Source organism: Drosophila subobscura, chromosome J, assembly GCF_008121235.1.
Source record: "Drosophila subobscura isolate 14011-0131.10 chromosome J, UCBerk_Dsub_1.0, whole genome shotgun sequence".
In the NCBI taxonomy this organism is placed as follows: Eukaryota; Metazoa; Arthropoda; class Insecta; order Diptera; family Drosophilidae; genus Drosophila; species Drosophila subobscura.
The window spans coordinates 5,573,350-5,591,063 of NC_048532.1; the positions used below are offsets into that span (position 1 = coordinate 5,573,350).

Genomic DNA, 17,714 nt, shown 5'->3' on the forward strand with positions numbered 1-17,714 from the left:
GTTTTACTTTACTTGCGCACGGCAATATTTGATACGTGGTTAGTTTTGACTTAAGCAAAAATCATTTAATTTAATGTACGTCAAATATAAAATACAACATACAGAACTATACATACACAATTATGTATGTATATATGTATGTACGTGGTACGTACTTATTCGTATAATACTAAAATTATTTAATGTAATTTATGTACTCAATACATATACTAGCGTGAGTGTAAGTGTGAGTGTGTGTGGTTGTTGTGTATAATTTGTATATTTGTTGTGTGGTGTACACACATACAATTTATTGTTTATATTTTTTGGAAACTTACAGATCGCGTTAGATTCTAATACAATTGCAAACATTTAAATGCTTTAGGGCTGGTTTTTGCTTTTGGTTTTCTCTTACTAAACTATGACAACGTGATCAAATACGTGTATTACATTCGTGTATCTGTATAATATGCTTAATATGTATCTGCAATTCGTATCGGAATCTACTACATACATACATATATTATTGGTATTTGAGTGTGTAAGTGTCAGTGTGAGTGTGAGTGCGAGTGTGCATATTTCCGTCAGTTCGAATAAAATATAAATATGCTTTCTCAGTTGTTGCTGTTGTTATTGTATGTTGTGTGTTGTTTCTGAAACAAATACATTAAATGCATTGAATATATATTTCTCGACTTTTTCGTGCTGCTCGCTCTAAATTAAAATGGCAGTTTTCATTTTGTTTCATATTTTGTTTTTGCTGTTGTTTTTCTTGCATTTTGATTTACCGGAAATTTTGCCATTACCCTAATCAGGGGGAGATTTTTGGTATCTCTTGCCGGCCTCTCTCAGTGTGCATAGTAAAATTATGAGATTCCTTAAAACACTCTGCCAGCCTCGCAGCCAGGCACAAGATTCAGGCTGCCTGCTGCTCTGGGCGAGATTAAATGCTTCGACTGTGACAATCATCATCGAATTCGGCTAACTTCCAGATCTCTTCCAGATCTTCACTTTGGCCACATTTTCAAAGTACTCTGCTAACACATTCTACTCTTCTAAACGATTTTCATTTTGCCTTGGCCCTCTGTCTCTCTGGTCTCAACTGGTCGGGCGGGGCCAAAACTATAACACATGAGATGCTACTTTAATACAATAATCCTTAATCAAATTATATAATTTCACTTATTTGCTTTGTTTTGTTTTTGTTTCAAATTGGTAACTAAAATGACAGTCTCAGTAACGTGGGGAAGGGGAGAGGAAAGAGCGAAGAAGTTCTTCAAATCAATTAAAAATTTTGCATGTTGCCGCCACTTCTTTAAGGCTGTCCCGACCAAAACTCTGCATTCACACCTTGTGGCGTCGCCATGTATTTTCTTCTCCTTCCATCTGCTGCCACGCCTAGTCCTGCTCGGAGGCGCCCGGATAGTAGTATGGCGGTGGGCGTTCGTATTCAGAGGATGGAGGAGCAGCTGGTGGGTTGTGATAGCGGGGCGGTTCGTGGTCCCAGTGCCTGTGGATTTCGAAGGAAACATTTAATTAAAATGGCTAAAAATCTACGCATCATTAAACAGGAATATTAAATATGTAAATGGGAACGTCGACGACTCACGCACAACACAAACAAAAGAAGGCGAAACATTGAATTAGTCACGGAATAGCAGCCGTTTGCACCCCACACGGGGTAACACAGATGGGCATGGAACAAAAAAGCGGTGATCGCGAATGTGATACCGAGTCCAGTAAGTATTTTTTTGACTGGGCAACAACAATCCGGATGGCATTAGGATAAGCGGTGACGTGGTCTGTGTTGGCATCAGTACAAAATGTTCAACAGGGTAGAAGGAAATGTTATAACAACGAATGAGGACACTTGCAGTATTGCTGTACTATTTTTTACTGCTGGTGAAACACTGCTCAGGAACTGGGTGGATTCTCCTGCATGACACGTTATGGTAATTAAAAGCGGAAAAACAAACTGCGTGCCAGGGGAACAGAAAACAAATTTCTGAGGTAGTAGGTACGTCCGTCCAGTCTACAGTCAACATACAGAGACAGAAGCGCTTGCGCCCCGAACGAACATCGAGTGAATCTTGGATTTCCAACGCAAATTACCAACAAGAAACCGAACCGTTCGTCCCTAAAAGAAGCCATCTGCCACCAATGCCTTTGACCGCGTATCTTTAGACACAACTTTGGCGCTAAATTAAATTAAATAAAATAATTCAACAATTAGCGATTTAGGCAGTGGATGGATCTATGTGGATGTATGTAGTTTTTAGGCTGAGCGCGCTATTTATGTGTGTTTCGATGCAAAGATGAAGGTTTGTGTGATTGTTGGTAAGCATCAACTCCAGCACCTTGTTGCTGGACACTTACGTGGGCGCCATATCGTTGTACCTCATGCTACTGCTACCAGGAGCTCCATCGCCTCCACCGCCGCCGCCACCGACGGCACCTCCACCACCAGCACCAGAACGAGGGCCACGCGACACACTAGGCGATGCGTCCTCATAGTATTCTTGCTGTTCGCGACGTCTTTCGTAAGCCTTACGCCGTTTCTTTGGCACGCTACAAGACAAGAGAAAAGGCACAAGATTAAATTTATATTGAGCAAGGAAACTGAGCCTGCACACAAAATGATGATCTCTTACTTAGCCAATGGAACGTGTTCACGCCCGCGCTCGCTATAAGCGTCGTATAGGGATTCGCTGCTGCGTGCGGAATGAGTCGGGGTTAGCAGTGAAATGAGAAGATTGTGAGAGAGAGATTTCGATTAAAGTGCAGGCGCTGACAAATGTTCACTGAATGTATGCGAAAAAAACAAACGGTAACAAGTAAAAATGAGAACGGTTATGTTTAGTAAAATGCACAATTCGTGAGTAGACCCTTCCCCCGTTAATGTCTTGCTAGTCTTGCTTGTGTTTATTCATCTCCAGCGGAGAGACTTGATCATCGACTGTCGGATCTTCCGCCGCCGCGAGAATACCTCCGCCACTAGGGCGGCCCTGTTCATCGCCGGGGCACACGCAGTAGGCCTGCTGCCCACCAGCACAGGTCTGCTCTATATAGGGCAGACCCGTACAGACGGGACATCTTTGGGGACGTTGAATTAGCAGTGACTGAAAGTGAAGGCAAAAATAACTTTGACATACCCGCCCTCATAAACAGTGTCCACATGGCTGGCGACAGCAGCCATATATGGATAGATCTTCTTGTACAGGCACATCAGACGGTGAGAAACATACAGGATGGGCAGGCAGAGCAGTGCACAGAGTAGCACACCCACCCAGAATCCGTTCTAATAGAGAAAGAGAGAGAGGGAGAGGTTAGAAGGTCAATGCACAAAGTAATTAACATGAGCAACACTCACTATGGGATCGACAATGCTGTGACAAACCATGTCAACGCCTTGATGATAAATGTAGGCAAGAGGCTCACAACGCCCGACATTCTCATTGGACTCGTTGATGACCATGGTGATGTACTCCGTGATCATCTCCTCAATGGTGGCGGTCAGGTTCTTTCCCAGTTCATTGATAAATTTCTTTCCTTGCGTCTGGATGAACGTTTGTGACTTCTTTACGGTATTGACAAGCGTATTTATGGTCGCGTTAAAGTCCAGATTCTGATATAGGATCAGCTCGTCGATCATCTTCAGGTTGGTTTTCATCTTGTTGATCATGCTCGTTAGCTTGGGCACATAGTTCTGATAGTACGACTTGGCATTGAGTCCTTCATTCCAGAAAGATACGCGGGCCCAGCCAAACGTCGGCGACTCCAAGCTGTTTGACAGCGCGTACAATTTCTCACCAAGTGCGTTCAGATTAACCGGAGTGAGCTCACTACACAGATCTTTAAACAGCTCGCTGTGATACGCGCCTGCACCGCCATCACTGATTGACTTCAGGTTCTTGAGGTCGTCGTCTGTTAGGAGCTTCACTTTAGACAGATCCTCGTTGAATACTTTGGATCCCTCTGGATCGCCGTGAGTCGAAGACATCACCTTAATGCGCGTTATATCGTTGATGTCGTAAATTTTGTTTACACGCAACATATCGAACACAGACTGATTGGCCTCACACATCTTAAGCGCATTCGATATGCGAAGTGGTGGGACTGCTTTACTAGCGTCTTCATCAGCTCGGGGCAAATAGCGATTCAAATCAATCATAGAGTCCAGCTGCCTGAACAACCCGTTCTTATCCACATCTCGGAGCGGTGCACAGGCTCCCTGGTAAGTGACCAGACCGACCACGAAGTATACCAAACCCATGAGCGTGAGGAACGATATCATGCAGAATATCAATAAAATGGCCCTGCAAAATTAAATGTTAAGCTTGGCTACAAATCGGATCCTCTCTACACTTACAGAAACAGACAGTTGGCAGCCGTTGCCTTGCTGCAGCAGTCATCGCGATAGCCAGTCTTTCGTCTTCCGAAGCAGCCACACAGCAATGATACAATCAATATGGATAGAATCTACAAGAGAAGGAATGCGAATGAGAATGGTTACCAACACTGAGCACTGAACACGCGTTGTGTTGAGGACTCACCATTATCATGATCATGCAAACAATGATGCTTATAACGCTGCGATTTTTGCCAAACTTATCGTATACATCATCAAAGGACCTGGACGAGTGTGAGGTCTTCGCGTGAATCTCACTGAGTACGGCATCCACTTGATTGCGTATGTGCCTCGCTTGCTTTCTGAAGGTATCCTTACCGCCGTTTAGGTCCCGTATCATACCTGGCGTAACAATGCTCAACTGTTCCTTAACCTGCAGGCTGACCTTCTCCAAGCGTGTGAGTGCATCCGTCGGTATTTTGACGTAGTTCTTCTTAACAACAAAGTCCAGTCCTTCCATATATTTGGAGGCATTGGGCATCTACAATTATGATTCAATTCGATTAGCATTATTCGCAAACCAGATTTGTATTTAAAAGTCTGCTGACCGTATCAAAGTGAAGACACTTGGAGGTGTCAATCGTCTCAATGCTGCTGGTACTAAGGAATGTCTGGCATTCTTGCGTGGTGCACAGATTGGCAACTGCAAAATTTATATCACGCTTCATGCCACGAAGACCTGCCAAAACCAAGAAAGTAACATTAAGTTAAAGATGTCCATTTGAATGAACTGAAATCACTCATTACCGTCCCGCAATTGGGCGCCATAGAAGCGCAAATCCGTTTCCATTTTGGCGACTTGCTTCATCAGTCTGGCCGCCTCCGGTACGTTGTGTAATATACGCTCCAGCTCGCCCAAAGACGTGCTCTCCGATGTATCCGCCAAGTCCAAAAATATATGTTTATGGGCATCTGAATATAAAGATAAAGGGTTTAAATACAATGCAAATAAAATACATTTGGGACATCAGATTTCGTACGGCTTAGTTCGTCGGTAATGTGCGTTTGCATTTCCTCGTAGTTATACACCATCAGGTGATGAACATGATCGGCCACGTCCTTCAGGAACAGGCAAATGTCTTCGGTTCCGCGTTGCATTGTCACGGTGGCCTCCTCAAAGCCCCTGTCCAGCAGCCTGTTTGTCACAAAGGCAATAACAATGCCAAAGCTATGGAAAAAGACCAATCAATTTTCACTTATCTTATTCAATTACTAAGATTAACTCACATCAGTCCTACTATGAGGATAAGAAGACAAACGCCGCACCATAACCGCCGTGTGGCATCCGCCTTACTGGTACATGGAGGACAGCCTTGCCGGCACCGGCGACAGCAACAGAAGCAGCAATAGCCAACGCTATAATCGGAAATACATACATATTTACATTTTTTATTCGTGTACCTATTTCATTTGTACTTACGCTAAGAACGGCATGACCACAATGATGATGACGAGGAAGAGTATCCAAAGGAGAACCAGCCAATAGCGGGATATGAGATCTCGAAAGTCGGCATTCTGAAACTTGGGACCAAGTGCCAGAGAGTCGCCTTGCATCACAATGTAGCCTGGCGGAAACAGAGCAGATGATTTAAAACATTTGAAACTCCCTGAACCGTCAGTCGCTGGTCATGGTTTACTTACCCGGGGGCAGGGCCGGCTCATCGGTGACTAAGTGATCGTATAAAAAGTGCGTAAAGTTAAAAATTGGATTCATGGCAGTCGATTGTGATGGGATTACGCGTGTTAGGTTTGTCGAGGGCCTGTATTCGGTGTAATCAACCGGTGCCCAATGCAACTCTCCCATCTGCTCGTGTGTGGTGCCAAGACCCTCGAAGCCCGCTCGCCATTCCAACTGGGGATTGCGCTCTTCGTTTGGATCATCTTTTCCATCTTTGCCGGTGGCTGCGTCCGCTGGCCTTATCAGCGTGGACAGCGCGAATCCAAATACGGCCACGCTCAGAAAGCATATGGCCAGGTAGGCGATTTGCCGTTTCCGGCGCTGCCGTCGCTTTCGACATCTTGCCGCCTTTGGTTTGGCCCTCGATGGCGCCTCTGGCTCCTTGGCTGGACTCATTGTCGCTCTCTGCGAAATTTGTCGCCTTTCAAGACAAAAAGCTAGTCGTCTGTTCTAGTCGTCTGTGCTCCTTGAATCACACTAATACACTGAGCTTATGATCCTAATCCTTTCGACGTGCTGCCGTGCACCCATTTCATGCGTTCACTGGCCTGCAATCAAATAGATATGGAAATGGAATACGAATTAATATACAGACATGGAGGAGCACCCAGATGTGTGCATAGAAGCAGGGCACACCCCCTAATGTGCCATTGGCATGTCCTATTCCAATAATAAATGCGAAGCCAAGGCAATAAAATACATTCGCTTCTTGGTGTGTCCAGTGACCAATGGGGGAACCACTCCAACCCAAACCCATTCCATTTTAAGTTTGCGTTTTGCTTCAGAAATGAGCGCTGATGCCTGAGACACATACATACACACATATGTACGTATGTAAATGTGTACATACATACATACATATGTATGAACAGGGTTGCCCACAGTAACTGTCGCACTTTTTCTCCTTCTCAGACTTGCAGACATCATCTTTACATCGTGCAGTGTGCGAACTCTGGCGGAGGGGAGCGTGATGTTGGTGTGAGAAGAGCGTGACAGATGTAACGACACAGAGATACAGTTACAGAATTTACAATAAAACATAAGCAGAGGTCATGGTTACTCTCTTTCTCTCTCTATCCGCGTTAAACAAAACATTAAACGAAACTGTAGCTTTTGATTTTGTTTTGTGGGTCACCCTGTACATAGAATTGGTTCCATATTCCATATTCCTATGCACATGTTCACACACAGACAGAAACAAACACAGACATCCCCACATCCCCACTTGACATCAATTAAGGCCAATGATTTAAAGACAAGAAGATGACAATGGATTAGGGCATGCAACCGCCCCATGCTGATTTCAAAGGACTGGCCATGGCCAGATGCTGACAAACGCAGACGGTTTGGCCACCCCTTCGATCATCCCAAGGCTTGAATTAGCATTATTGAATGAATACCCTGTGATAGCTGCCACAGGAAAGTAGGCATGTGAATCATCTTTCATCATTTCGGGCTGCTCTAAATAATTGCATAAACAGCCATTTGGAAATATTTTCAATGCATTACCAAACAGAAAAAGAATTTAAAACATTATAAAAACAAAAGCAAAAAAATGTACATGCCCCGGGTGAGGCTCGAACTCACGACCTTAAGATTATGAGACTTACGCGCTGCCAACTGCGCCACCGAGGCTATGTGCGGCTGGGTGACAAGCACGCACTAGTGCCAGCACCTCCCCTTGGCTTCCACCCCGAAGAAATGTACTTTTATTGTACGATGTACATAAATATATTCTTAGTTAGGATCACCAGTCGAATTGATCTATTCATATGTATCTGACAAGGGTATTTTAATTGGGTGATAGATAAATCTCTATCATTCAGAAGAATCATATCGTATGCATTAGAAGTTATCCAAGTCCGAGTCTCTAGCAGAAGTCCTTACCGGATGGCAACCAATAGTTTGACGCTCTATCGACTTCATTTATTAGACCTTAACGAGGTACGTGATCTCGTACTAGTATTGTCGAATTAGACACGAAAAGCAAGGGTTATGTTTAAGTTTACAGTTTTTCTTTGGGTCGAATGTCAGGCACAAATAAAATGGAAGCCAAAAAACACTTCTCTTCATAAACACAACCAAATGCAATTTGAAATGTACATTTATCATATATACTGAGCTTAGATATTAAACTTAGTGAACTCCGAACATTCCCGAAAATAACAGCTACATAAACACATATCTAAATATGGTTTTTTGTAAATTTTACTAGAATACTCGTAACTCGAGAATCTGTCGTTGGCTACAGACAGCCGTTAATTCATGGTCCGACTGGCAACCAGGCAGACACGAGAGTCACGGCCTGCGAGACAAAGAAAGCGAAAAGTTTAATGAACTTTTGCGCCCGCTGGACAGGGCAGGGGGAAAAGGCCAGTCCCGCCCGCCATGGTCTCTCACACTTTGCCACACACCACAGAATGTGTCGCAACTCAGAAGCACATTTGTTGGTATCTTAGAGTCCACAAAAACACACACAAACACACACACACACTTGAAGGGCACTGCATTTTCCGCCCATCCAAACTACTCGTATCTTGAGTCGGATTTGGTTCATTCCAACACTGGATTACTTAGTTTCTGTAGCACCCCATAGCTGGTTAATGGCTGTTTACGTACAGGAAAAAAAGATAATTCCGTGTGATTGCACTTGTTAACTGGGCTTTAATGGCCTGTGCCGAAAAAAAGTGCAGGTCAGGTCTCGTTTCTGATTTTAATTGCGTATACGCAGCGTGCTATGTCTCGGCGAACACTAAGCGGATGGCTGGATGGCACAACGAGGCCGCTGCCGCTGCTGCTGGATGCTGTGCAGGAAATTCTGTATACTGCCACTGGACCAGCAGCCACTGAACGGCCTTGACATGGGCGGGTGGGCCAGAGCCAGAGCCAGAATCAGAACAGGCTGGCCACGCTGGAAGAGCCAAAGCAGTGCGTCCGCTGGCTGCTGCTCTGTTGCTGCGGACTCAGTGCAAATGAGCGAAAGGTAGCAGCCACAATCCAATCCCGAGTGCCAGGCCCTAGCCCAAGCCAAAACAAATTCCCAGCCTCTGGATGGCACATGCGCAGTCCTTCGCTGCAAGGATGGCTGTGTATGGCTGCACTTGCCGCACAGTGGGTGGTATAGGTTACCGGGTGGCAAGGACAAGCAGAGGGTGCTCTTTAGTCTGGAATAGAGCTAAATAAACATCCACACATGTGAACATAAGCATTCATTTCTCCATTAAACATTAACCAGGCAACCCGAGATCTTGCCTGACCAGCACAATGCAAGTCTGTTCTCTCTCTTCTCTCTCTTCTCTCTCTTCGCGGCTCAAGCAAACAACTAACATAAATAATAAAAACAATAAAGTTTCCCTCTTGGGAAACGTGAGTCAACAAATCCATTTCTGTAAATTGAATCGCTTCGTTTGTTTCGTTTCTTGTGGCGAAATCTGGCAAATTTCAGCAAACAGGAGAAAGGCAATACAGTCGCAGCTACGAAATGGAACGACTCCCTAAAAGCCGTGCAAGACGAAGGTCATTTATGATGGAACATGGAACCCCACTGACATTTAGTAACGGGAAGTAAAATATATTAAAACCCTGGATCCAACTGCTCTCAGTGCTTTGCAAATGCATTCTTAGGCAACCAACACCTGAACGACGCACAAGCTAAAAATAAAGAGGAGAATGGCGGAGAAAAAAATGCACATACATAGTGTTGTGCGTGACGAAGGTTATCACTGCACGACTTGGGTATCGCTGATAAAGCAAATTTAAAAAGCGTGACAGCCATCTTCGAATGATGCGAAATACGCTGACTTCCACCACAATAATTCCCACAAGCGAAAGGCTACACCAACGCTTAAATTAGCTAGCGACTATCTTTGCAAACACAAGTAAAAACGCTCTGTCTTTCTGGAGATGAAAGATTAAGATATAAATACAAATACTGCTGTGTATGTGTCTTTTATCGTGTCAGAATACAATAAAAAGCTTGCAGTTATACAAATAAATGCCACTCTGAAGGTTATACTCTGAAAACACCATTTATGTGTGTACATATACATTAGAAAGCTCGTCATAGCGCCAACGTCAGAATGGTAGTAAATATATCTGTTTACAGAGCACACGATGAATCAGTATTCGTACTCGCGTTACCGTTACAGCTGACCAGATCCGATCCACTTGATCTAACTCCAAAGAAATAGAAAAGTGAACCTTGCAATTTTAGCCACTTAGGTGCTGAATGTACAATGTATGTAGCTATCCAGTGCAAAGTATTGCCTCGCAAAGATATTTAGGACAGTAAATAGCAACCCACAGACCACAGAACGACTCCAAGTTAAGATGTTGCGAATGAACAGGTTGGCCAGCAGAAACCCGTTTGGCCGCTCTTGTGACTCACTATCACTGGCACTCCACTCCGATAAAGCCGCGCACCGCAAAGAAATGGGCTAATCACACAGACAGACAAAGAGACAGACGAGCAGCAGAGTAAACTTCGTCGGTTGAAAATTGGACACATGTACCAGTGAAATGAAACCAAACAAAGGAAGTCGAATAATGCGGCTTAATTTAGCACAAGCAGAAACGCGGAGAGTGGTGGATTGAAACAGAACTGACTGCGTACGATCCAGAACTCTGTGTCGGTAGGTGTCAGGCATGGCATCTCAATTTCAGCTCAGGTTTCTGCAGATTACTTCTCCAATGTTTTGTCTGGCTGGGGGTCACCTCTTTGCGACAGGGAATGGCCCTCGTGCAGCAGTACCACATCCGGGGTTTTCCCCTTTGAAGACACTTTAGAGTTCATTCTGCTATATTTCCACAGCGAGTTCAGCTCAGTGAGGCACAATGTAATTTGTTTTCCGCTCTTTTTTTTTAAATTTAGAGTCGGCACGCATGAGGGAATGGACCAGGAGACGTGTGGGGCAAGCGCAAACGTTTCGGAAGCACTGAAACCCAAAACACGCCAAGCTCTATAAATATACATGCACATGGGCCACCGCTGCCACCGGCTCGGCTCTAGCACGCCCTAGCATGCCCATCCATGTACCTGCCACGGGCCAGGGGCCAGGTCAGGGATGGTGCCACCACAGGACATGGAGAGTGTGTGTTCGTGTGTATTCTGCGGCTGCTGCGGAAGCGCATACGGATACACACATTATTTTTTGTGCGCTCTTCTTGGTTAACGCCGTGTGGATCGCCCCATCCCCCTTCCCAAAAGAGGTTGCTTGGCCCAGAGCAATTAGTGCAGGGCTATAAATTAATTAAGTGTGTACTGCAGCTACTCCCATCCAGTGGGTGTCATATGTAGTACATTTGTACATACATATTTGAATGGTGGGAGCCACCGTCTGGACATACAGATAATTCCAACAAATTGAAATAAACAAGCTAAATTTTCAAGCCGTCACGGACGGAACAGACTACTCACCAAATATGCGACAGCAAGCTGCTGCGTTCCGTGGATTAAGTCAATTAAGAGAGATAGCTCTTTTGATGATGATGATGCGTGATGCGACAAACAGCAACTACAGCTTGAGCAGCTTCCCAATCCAATTTTCAGTCAATGGACCAGTTCCAGCTTCAAGTCCGCCTCCAGCTAAGACTCCTCTCGTCTCTTGCACCCACAAACAATATACGAGTTTATTCCGTTTAGGGGTCACAGGCACAGACAGGTTGACTGCTGACTGACGGCTAGTCCTAGGGCTAGCCCAAAAAGTTCATGTGCTGCAGAGGGTGGCAAAAAGGGTAGCAGTATGAGTAAAACGATCGCAAACAGCTCCCCGGTGGTGCCGGTGCACCCACTTCAGTGCGAAATAAAAACAATAAATTTAGACAATTTAGCAATTGAATGCTCTTTGGCACATGCGTCGTTCCGCCACTCTTAAATAGATACAAAAGTACACTTGATTTATATTTGCGTGTAAAATTCCAATGAAGTTTGAACTAATAAAAGGGCAGAGTTTGTAACAGTAAAATCAAAACACCGATTCATTTTCCAGAAAAATCGTGTTGGGTCGTCGGCCCCACTCGCCCAACCCACGCTTCTGCGACAAGCCATCTCTGTGCAGCTTCCAATGGCTCTTTCCTGCCCTAATTGGAGTTCGAGTTCGCGTTGGAGTCGAATCAGTAGCTTACAGCCCCCATTACAGCAAAGTCACAGTCATCTATGCACAGAGATTATTTCAATCTTATGCACTATGTATGTGCATACAAACAAACATATGTATGTATGCAAGTATCACTGCACTTTGAGTCTCTTTTTCTGCAGAGCAACTGCAGCGCCGCGCACCCCGCCCTTCACTTGATTATTTCCACTTCCACGGCTACTGCTCTGCTCTTTTTTTGAAGCATTCTTTTCGCCGTTTTCGTTCACACACTCACACAATGGTCTAGTTTTCGACTCCGTGCCATTTCTCTGTTTGTGTTTCGGGCACAACAGTTCAATCTATTTCATCAATTAACCAAGCATTCACTTATTTTTCACCTTTTTAAATTTTTCCATTAAAATTTCCAACGGGAACAAACGCGTCTCGCAGAGACCAGTGTGACCGCGGAACTATCGATCAAATATACTACCGCAAACCCCTCAAATATATACCAAAATATACCTTCTTATTTACAAATACACCACACTCTTAAATCATATTCCTCGATTTTGATGTTTTTTTGATATTACTAGCTAGTTAGGAGTCCTAGCGCAAAAACTATACTTTTATCAGATCCGCCATATAATTGTCCACAAGATTGGCTAGTTTTCAAGACTTCCTTTTGTTGGAATGTTTCCAAATTAAGTAAACTATAAAGGTCAAGGTATCTTGTAGCTTGTCAAACGGTAGGCATAGTATAGTATGGGCATTTGTATACCCTATTTCCATAAATTAATATTGAAAGGGGGAGGACATTTGAAAAACATGCGTATAGGTGCTTGGATACCCTATATTATTGAATATACCTAAAAATGGAATTTAATTGACGGATGAAATTCATTAAATATAAATACCATTATATACCGATATGCAGTAAACATACAATGAATTCAATTTCGTAGTCAAAATATCCTGAAAAGCTGCAAAAGAGTCCAACCAAAGCAAACCGTCTGGCTTTTGAAAATATACCAAAATTTACCTGCGTATTTTGGAATATGAGAAACGTATTCCTTGACTTTGATATTCTGCTGAATATTACTCACAAAGTAAGAGTCTCAGCCCTGAAACTACAATTAACTGATGATCCGATTGATGAATCAAATGTCCACTGGATTGGCTAGATTTCAGGACTTTATTTAATTGGATTAAGAGAGATACATTTTAAACTCTCCCGATTCATTTATGCGTTTCAAATATGAGCTCTGGTTTGGCCATATCGAAAAATGTAACAATTTGTCGTTAACATACTCCTATTTTGAAAAGAGAATATGTGCTTTACCATGCCTTTCGTAAGACCATCGCAATGCAGAATCCTGTTGATTCTATTTTAAATTTTCCGCTTCTTTAGACCATCTTCCAATACGAATGAGGCGCTAATTCTCGCCAATTTCAATAAGCGAATTCACATATGTAGTTTCGAATGACACGAATATTCACCTATCGTGTCGACACATTTACGATAGACCAAAGAACCATCCCTAACACCCGCTCAACTTTTAAAAGATTTTACAATTTTCCGAAAACAAAGCAATTGCACCCTTTAGATTCTAAAGTTTAGAATGAAGAAATGCATTAATCTCATTGTAAAATCGGTTTACTATCAGTGAGTTCAAGTGAAATCAATGCCACGTGGACGATTAGTCCCTCTTATGCTTGCTGGGCGCTGGTGCCTCGCTTACAACAGTCATCTCAGCCACTGGCTGCCTTGGTGCAGCGTCCTCTGGAGCATCGCCCCCTCTGCTCCTGCCGCGCTTTGACTTTTTCCGCCCTTTCCCTTTCACTTTACACGGAGCGCACTGGCAGTCTGGATCGTGCTCGAGGCCGCACCTAGGCGGCACGTGTGGCACATAAGGGGCACCTGTGCAAATAGGACATCTGTTGGAAGAGTAAGGAACAATTGAGCGAAACTAAATTCAAAATTTTGTTTGCCATTGCAGACTTACCCTCCCGCAATGGGGCCTACGGCTGCAGCCGTAGCGGCAGGATAGATTTTGAGGTAAAGGCACATCAGACGATGGCAAACAAAGAGAGCCGGCAAGAGGAGCAAGGCGCAGAGCAGTATACCCAACCAGAAGCCGTTCTGCAATAAGAATAGTCCTCAAACACATTGCATTTCAGGTGCACGCAAGAGCTGTACTCACAATTGGGTCCACCAGACGGGAACAAACAAAGTAAACGCCTTCGTAGTAAATGTAGGCAAGGGGCTGACAAAGGCCGACCTTGTAGTTTGCCTCCGTGATAACCATCTCGAGATACTCTTCCACCTGTTCGTTGATGGCACTGGTGAGATTCTGGCCAAGATTGTTGATGTACTCGGCGCCGCGCTTTTTGATAAAATTCTCTGCATTGATTATAGCCTCGAGCAGCACTTGAATGGAGTTGCTAAAGTCGTGGTTCAGATAAAGAATCAGCGAATCGATTTCCTTCACAACTTTCAACGCTTTCTTCATGCCACGTTGCACGGGTAGGAAAAATGACTTGTGGTAGGCCAGGGCACTGTATTTGTGCAGATAACTGAACGCTCGGCCATCCTCCTTCAAGACTGCTTTATTCGTTGCCCATTCGTGCAGCACATCATTGGCCAAGAACTCCAAATCGATGTTCAGTAATCGCAGGCACATATTCGAGTCGTACAGCAGGCTGTGGTAGGACGAGAGATTGCTGTTGCGCACCTCATTGATTTGGATCTTCTCTTCTTTCGTCAAAATGTCCAGATTTGACAAGTCCTCGGTGAAGATTGGCACACTCTCCGCTTCATCCGGCAGCAACTTAACGTTCGCCAAGTCGTTGACATCATAGATATTATTTGCACGCAGCAGCTGGAATATGGACTCATTGGCATGGCAGGACCTGACTGCCTCCGACATGTGCAGCGGCGGCATCACAAACCTGTCGCCCTCAGTCTCTGGCTTCAGGTAACGATTCATATCGATGACGGCATCCAGTTGCCGGAAAAGTTCATTCTTCTCCGCTTGTGTGGTCGGTGCACAGGCGCCCTCGTATGTAACCAGTCCAATCATGAAGTAAAACAGTCCGACCATCGCAATGAACGAGAATACACAAAACATCAGGATGATGGCTCTGAAAAATATGAATGAAAATCTTTCAACAGCTGCAGACATCAGACTCACATAAGCAGGCATGAGGCGGCCATGCCCTTGCTGCAAAATCCACTTGGTCCAGGATGAGTCCGACTATATCCACCGACGCCGCATACCAAGGCAGTTAACAGGATAACAATTATCTAAGGCAATTCAAGAATTTGGCAACCGAGAACATCTTCTGGATCTGACAAACTTACTATAAAGATTAGTGTGAGGCATATGATATTGATGGTCCTGCGATCTGCACCAAACTTTTCGTAGACATCGTCGAATGTCTTCGCTGATCGCAGGGTGTTCAAGTGTATATCACTGATCATTGCATCGATCATGTTGCGTATACTTAAAGCGTGATCGTCGAAGGTTGCATGCCCAGTGGCAATGTTTCGTTTGAGCGGCGGACCCACGTGTTTCATCTGCTCCTCGATCTTGTCGCGGATCGTATTAAATCGAACCAAGGCCCTCTTCGGTATTAGATTGTATCGCTTCTTAATGATCATCTCCATGGCTTCCACATAGACCGTGGTATTTGGCACCTACAAAAAGAGTTACACAGATAAACGAGAGATGCAAAAAATCTAAATACCTCGTCCAAGTGCAGGCAAGTTGATGTGTCAATGTACAGAACGCTATGTTCTATCATGGTTTCATGACAACGCTTCTTGGTATTGCCACAAAAATGGGTTATGGTGTAGGTCATGTCTCGTTTCAGGCCTCGAATCGCTGGAAAGAAGAGAGTTTAAGAAGGGTCAGGAGCTAATTGTCATAGTTACAGTCTCGAAGTTGTGAAGTGTAGAAGCGCAGCTCCTTCTCCAGATAATCCAATTGCTTCATCTTTGGCAGTGCATCCGGAATATTGTCCAGTATGCGCTCAAGTTCAATCAAAGCATTACCATCGGAGGCATCAGCCATGTCCAGGAAGATGTGATTATGCGCGTCTACAAAATGGCATTAATTAATTTCCCCAATTATACGTAGAACCTACCTACCGTTTATCTGCTCAATGAGATGCGTCTCCAGTTCCTGAAAGTTGAACACCAACAGATGGTGGACATGGTCGGCGACATTCGTTAAAAGGTACAAGTATCCTCGCTGCTACGTCGCATTGTCACTCTTGACTGCTCCAATCCACGATCCAAGAATTTATTCGTCACAAACGCAATGGCGAGGCCAGCACTGTTAATAATCGGATATCAATTGGGACTGCCAAATGCTAATACGACACAGGACTCACATCATTCCAAGGATAATCACAAAGAGGCAAAATCCACAACACAGCCGCCGCCTGCGGTCCGTCGCTGCCATGCACTGGACACAGCCCTGCTTGCACCGTAGACAGCAGCAGAAGCAGCAATAGCAGACACTGCCACAAACAGCATATAGAAAATAATGTTTATGGGTGTTCCTCCCCCAACTTACGCAATGAATGGAATGGAAATTATAGCGGACAAGATGAATATCACAAAGAAAAGAACCAGCCAGTAACGACTCATCAGCAGTGACCACTCGTTCCGCTCCACATTACGACCAAGTACCAAAACGTTCTCCTTCATTACCCCAACGTAGCCTGCAGAATGGCAAGCAAATTCGAGTCAACCGAAGTCAACCTGGGGAACGACAACGAAACTCACCGGGCGGCAGGGCTGGCTCGTCGGTCATCACCGCATCAAAGATAAAGTGCGTGAAATTATAAATGGGATTCACGGCTTTTGTGGTCGATGTCGGATCGTGCGAATAATTGTAGAACGCATCGAATTTGGTGTAAGTCACGGGAGGAAAGTGCACCTGTCCCACCTGCTCGTGCGTTGTGCCGTGTCCCTCGTAGCCCACGCGCCAATAATCCGCAGGAGTATCGGAGCCCGAACCCGAACTATTTCCACCTTTGCCTGCATCCTCGTCGCCAACGGTTGCGGCAATGAATGATATGATGAGTAAGGAGAGCAAGGCCAAGCGGCGCTTGCTTCGTCCATTTTCCAAGAATTTTCTCTCGCATATTCCACAGCCGCCTGTCCCGGTGTCGCTGGAACTCATCTTTCAATCAATTTTGGTTTCTGTGTAGGCCCGCGTGTGAAGAGACTAATGTACATAAGTGTAAGGATGCTTGTTATGTGTCGAGTGAAATGTTAACTAATGTTTATAGGTGAATATTTAACATACTAATATAACATATAAAACAAAGCCACAGTTGGCATCCCCCTAATGTGCGGAAAAGATATCGTATTCAATGGTATAAGCGCTTCATCAAACAGTTTTCGTTTATTTTGGTTTTCGTTTAAAACACTAAATTACATGTTAAATAATTTACAATCAAAATGTGGATTATCCTTCTCCTACATACAAACTCTTTCTGTCTGTCTGTTTGTCTATCTGTTGTCCTACCCGTACTTATTCATTATTCAGAGCAGCATTCAGCA

General features: G+C 44.4%; 3 protein-coding genes and 1 non-coding gene across 13 annotated transcripts; all 4 read right to left on the reverse strand.

Moving 5' to 3' along the window:
- Window positions 1-807: 807 nt before the first annotated feature.
- LOC117894880 (prominin-like protein) lies at window positions 808-12,609 on the reverse strand. Of its 10 annotated transcripts, none has more exons than XM_034802150.1 (15): window positions 12,538-12,609; window positions 11,482-11,777; window positions 6,029-6,613; window positions 5,808-5,952; window positions 5,615-5,743; window positions 5,368-5,555; window positions 5,135-5,299; window positions 4,936-5,066; window positions 4,533-4,868; window positions 4,349-4,458; window positions 3,350-4,295; window positions 3,132-3,277; window positions 2,631-2,690; window positions 2,356-2,547; window positions 808-1,489 (listed from the first exon to the last, which is right to left on the reverse strand). In XM_034802150.1, exons 3-15 carry the CDS (start codon window positions 6,459-6,461, stop codon window positions 1,378-1,380), a joined length of 3,093 nt encoding a protein of 1,030 aa, XP_034658041.1. In that variant the 5' UTR covers window positions 6,462-6,613; window positions 11,482-11,777; window positions 12,538-12,609; the 3' UTR covers window positions 808-1,377. The 10 variants fall into 10 exon arrangements, with proteins under 10 accessions (XP_034658041.1, XP_034658045.1, XP_034658046.1 ...); XM_034802154.1 differs by having other exon boundaries at window positions 2,631-2,687; window positions 12,435-12,571; XM_034802155.1 differs by having other exon boundaries at window positions 2,377-2,547; window positions 12,435-12,571.
- Trnam-cau lies at window positions 7,628-7,700 on the reverse strand. The gene has a single exon. It is a non-coding gene; the product is annotated as a tRNA-Met (tRNA).
- Window positions 12,610-13,799: 1,190 nt separating the features above from the next.
- LOC117894884 (prominin-like protein) lies at window positions 13,800-16,233 on the reverse strand. Its single transcript, XM_034802165.1, has 7 exons — window positions 16,074-16,233; window positions 15,887-16,023; window positions 15,501-15,836; window positions 15,331-15,443; window positions 14,341-15,280; window positions 14,143-14,279; window positions 13,800-14,074 (listed from the first exon to the last, which is right to left on the reverse strand). The coding sequence occupies exons 1-7, from the start codon at window positions 16,210-16,212 to the stop codon at window positions 13,837-13,839; spliced, it is 2,040 nt and encodes a 679-aa protein (XP_034658056.1). The 5' UTR covers window positions 16,213-16,233; the 3' UTR covers window positions 13,800-13,836.
- An 82-nt stretch (window positions 16,234-16,315) lies between these two features.
- On the reverse strand, window positions 16,316-17,432 carry LOC117894887 (prominin-like protein). Its single transcript, XM_034802169.1, has 4 exons — window positions 16,932-17,432; window positions 16,720-16,867; window positions 16,535-16,663; window positions 16,316-16,476 (listed from the first exon to the last, which is right to left on the reverse strand). The coding sequence occupies exons 1-4, from the start codon at window positions 17,329-17,331 to the stop codon at window positions 16,371-16,373; spliced, it is 783 nt and encodes a 260-aa protein (XP_034658060.1). The 5' UTR covers window positions 17,332-17,432; the 3' UTR covers window positions 16,316-16,370.
- Window positions 17,433-17,714: the final 282 nt, after the last annotated feature.

Coding starts and splice junctions, on each gene's coding strand:
- LOC117894880 (XM_034802150.1), bottom strand. CDS start 6,461: ATGAGTCCAGCCAAGGAGCCAGAGGCGCCATCGAGGGCCAAACCAAAG. Junction 4,296..4,348: donor GCTGCCAACTGTCTGTTTCT/GTAAGTGTAGAG, acceptor TTAATTTTGCAG/GGCCATTTTATTGATATTCT. Junction 2,691..3,131: donor GACACTGTTTATGAGGGCGG/GTATGTCAAAGT, acceptor TTCCGCACGCAG/CAGCGAATCCCTATACGACG.
- LOC117894884 (XM_034802165.1), bottom strand. CDS start 16,212: ATGGCTGATGCCTCCGATGGTAATGCTTTGATTGAACTTGAGCGCATA. Junction 15,281..15,330: donor GCCGCCTCATGCCTGCTTAT/GTGAGTCTGATG, acceptor CATATTTTTCAG/AGCCATCATCCTGATGTTTT. Junction 14,075..14,142: donor GTAGGCCCCATTGCGGGAGG/GTAAGTCTGCAA, acceptor CTCTTCCAACAG/ATGTCCTATTTGCACAGGTG.
- LOC117894887 (XM_034802169.1), bottom strand. CDS start 17,331: ATGAGTTCCAGCGACACCGGGACAGGCGGCTGTGGAATATGCGAGAGA. Junction 16,868..16,931: donor CGAGCCAGCCCTGCCGCCCG/GTGAGTTTCGTT, acceptor GCCATTCTGCAG/GCTACGTTGGGGTAATGAAG. Junction 16,477..16,534: donor GTGATTATCCTTGGAATGAT/GTGAGTCCTGTG, acceptor GATTATTAACAG/TGCTGGCCTCGCCATTGCGT.